General features: G+C 31.6%; 1 protein-coding gene across 1 annotated transcript; it reads left to right on the top strand.

Moving 5' to 3' along the window:
- The first annotated feature begins 868 nt into the window (after positions 1-868).
- On the top strand, positions 869-1988 carry LOC119645318 (neuropeptide-like 3). Its single transcript, XM_038045460.1, has 2 exons — positions 869-1126; positions 1523-1988. Exons 1-2 carry the CDS (start codon positions 1115-1117, stop codon positions 1856-1858), a joined length of 348 nt encoding a protein of 115 aa, XP_037901388.1. The 5' UTR covers positions 869-1114; the 3' UTR covers positions 1859-1988.
- The last annotated feature ends 400 nt before the right edge of the window (positions 1989-2388 follow it).

The following is a 2388-nucleotide window of genomic DNA, read 5'->3' as shown; positions in this document are numbered from 1 at the left end:
AGGAGAATTGAATTGAATTGAAAAAGGATGAACGAACGTCTTTAACAAATGCTTTAAACAAAATGAAGTGAAATATTTGAATTTTAGAGGAAGAAGAAGCGCCACATTGTAAGAGTATTGAGTATTAATGCATTAGATGTGAGCTTTCTTTTACTTTCATTTCCGTTAATTTATATTATAAATACTTGCACAACAACAATAACAACAATAGCAATAAATCTTTAATATTTTTAATTATTTTGTTTTGGAATTCTCCTAAGGTAATAGTTTTAAAAGTTCTTTACGCATTATTGAGCTGAAATTGATAAAGAAAATATTAATTAATGAATAATTAAATTTTTTTCATAAAACCAATCTGGCTTTAAATTACCTGAAACTGGCAAAAAAAAAAAAAAAAAATGTTGTTCACAGTGTTGTCTACGGTTTGTATAAACATCGTTGTGTATGGTAAGTGTACTATGTACCAATTTTTTTTTGAATTTTGAATTAAATTGAATTGAATGCATACAAAAAACAATATACTTATGTATATCTATGCATGATTGGTATTTGAAAATGTGATACGTTTGTTGTTTGTCCGATTGTCAGTCATGTGCGCATGAAAAGCAATCTATCAGCTGTTGTGATAGCCTTGCTTTTGGTCTAATGAGCATAAGAATGTAATAAGTAATTTAATTCTCTATTGTGGTTTCTCGCTCATTATTATTTTTATTTTTATTATTATTATTATTATTTTTATTATTATTATTACTATTACTATCACTATTACTATCTGTATTGTTATTGATTGGTTCATTTATTTATTTATTTGATGTTTTTAATCATAAAATGTGAATTTGATTGTATTCATAATTATCAACTCATTGCGATTGTATTCACTTTGAAAGGGACCAAAAAGATAAAAGAAAAAAATTAAAAAAAAAAAACAAAAAAAAAAAAAAAGTAATAAAATCTTCCGACTTTTCTCTTGATTTAATTCAATCAATCTGATTACATTTATGATATGAATTCTATCCCTATATAAAGCACTGTCACGATATTACAAAATATTAATCATCTTCAGTTATTCGCTACGTGCACTTGAAGTGTGACTCTTTTCAAATCAATAGACAAAATGTATAAATTGGTAAGTCCTGACTTCGACAGGGATGATACCAAATTCGAACTGAAGATTGATAGAATTTATTCGAAAGTAATCAGGATTTAAAGGAAATTTAAATCACTCACGACTCGTGACATTTGCTTCTTCGATAGATTAATTTTATTAGCTCTTGTTTGCTGTTTATTCGGGATTTCGATATAATATTTGGATACCAGTAAGGAGATGAATGAAACATAAATTTATCATATTATCGTCCAGGAGTCTTAAGTAAACAAGTCTTTAAGCTGCCATAGAATAAACTCAGCTTAACAAAATTCATGAATTCTTATGAAATGCATAATACTTTAAATATCATTAGAGTGAAAAAATATGTAATTTTTTTTTTTTCTCTTCTCCTTTTTCTCTTTTTTCTATTGTTAGTTCATCTTGGCTGCCTTGCTGTCCGTTGCTGCTGCTGCTCCTGGTGTTTATCATGGAGCTTCTTTGCTTTATTCAGCTCCAGCTACTACTGTAGTTCATGAGCCGGGCTATGCCAAGGTTGGAACCGTTGTCAAATCGGTACCTACTGCCGTTTCCCATCAAAGTGTCTCACAGGTGCACTCGTCCGCTCACGTAGTGCAGCCCGTTGTCGCACCCGTGGTGAAAACTACATCCTACACTGCTCCATACGTACAAACCTATGCTGCCGCACCTGTCTGGAAATCTTATGGTTCCGGTCCACTTGTTCACACTTATGCATCCCATTCATCTTGGTAACTTTCTCAGCTTACTTTCGGTGATATGAAAACGGCCTCGACTAATGAAAAAAAAAAAAAACCAATGATGAACACTGTGGATTATTGTTGTGATTAATAAAATTAATTAAGAAAATTTCATTAAAAGCATATGTAATTGTTTTTATTTTTACACCAATCACTATCGGACTGGGTTTCGTTTAACTTTGCCATATCGTTCGTAACGATAATCAAAAATATGCCAGTGACTAAAAAATCGAGTCCGTTACTGTTCTCAGTATTGTCAACATTAACACAAGTAAAAACACTATAGCGGTCCAACGCCCACCATTAAATACCTATACCCCCTGCCCCCAATACAAGTGTTCACTTGTGCGACTTTTTAAAAAAGTGCTTCGATGCGAACGATTTTTAATAGCGTTTCCTTTCTTGAGTCAAAACACATCAGTATACTACATTTTGTTGCGATCTGTAGATGGAACAAAAGAAAACAGAACGGACAGACGGACGGACAGAAAGGAACGTTTAAATCGATTTAGAAAATGTGCCTGA

This window comes from Glossina fuscipes, unplaced genomic scaffold (assembly GCF_014805625.2).
Source record: "Glossina fuscipes isolate IAEA_lab_2018 unplaced genomic scaffold, Yale_Gfus_2 1, whole genome shotgun sequence".
NCBI classification, from domain to species: domain Eukaryota; kingdom Metazoa; phylum Arthropoda; class Insecta; order Diptera; family Glossinidae; genus Glossina; species Glossina fuscipes.
Note: the sequence above shows the minus strand (reverse complement) of the source record. Positions and strands in the feature narration are given on the sequence as shown.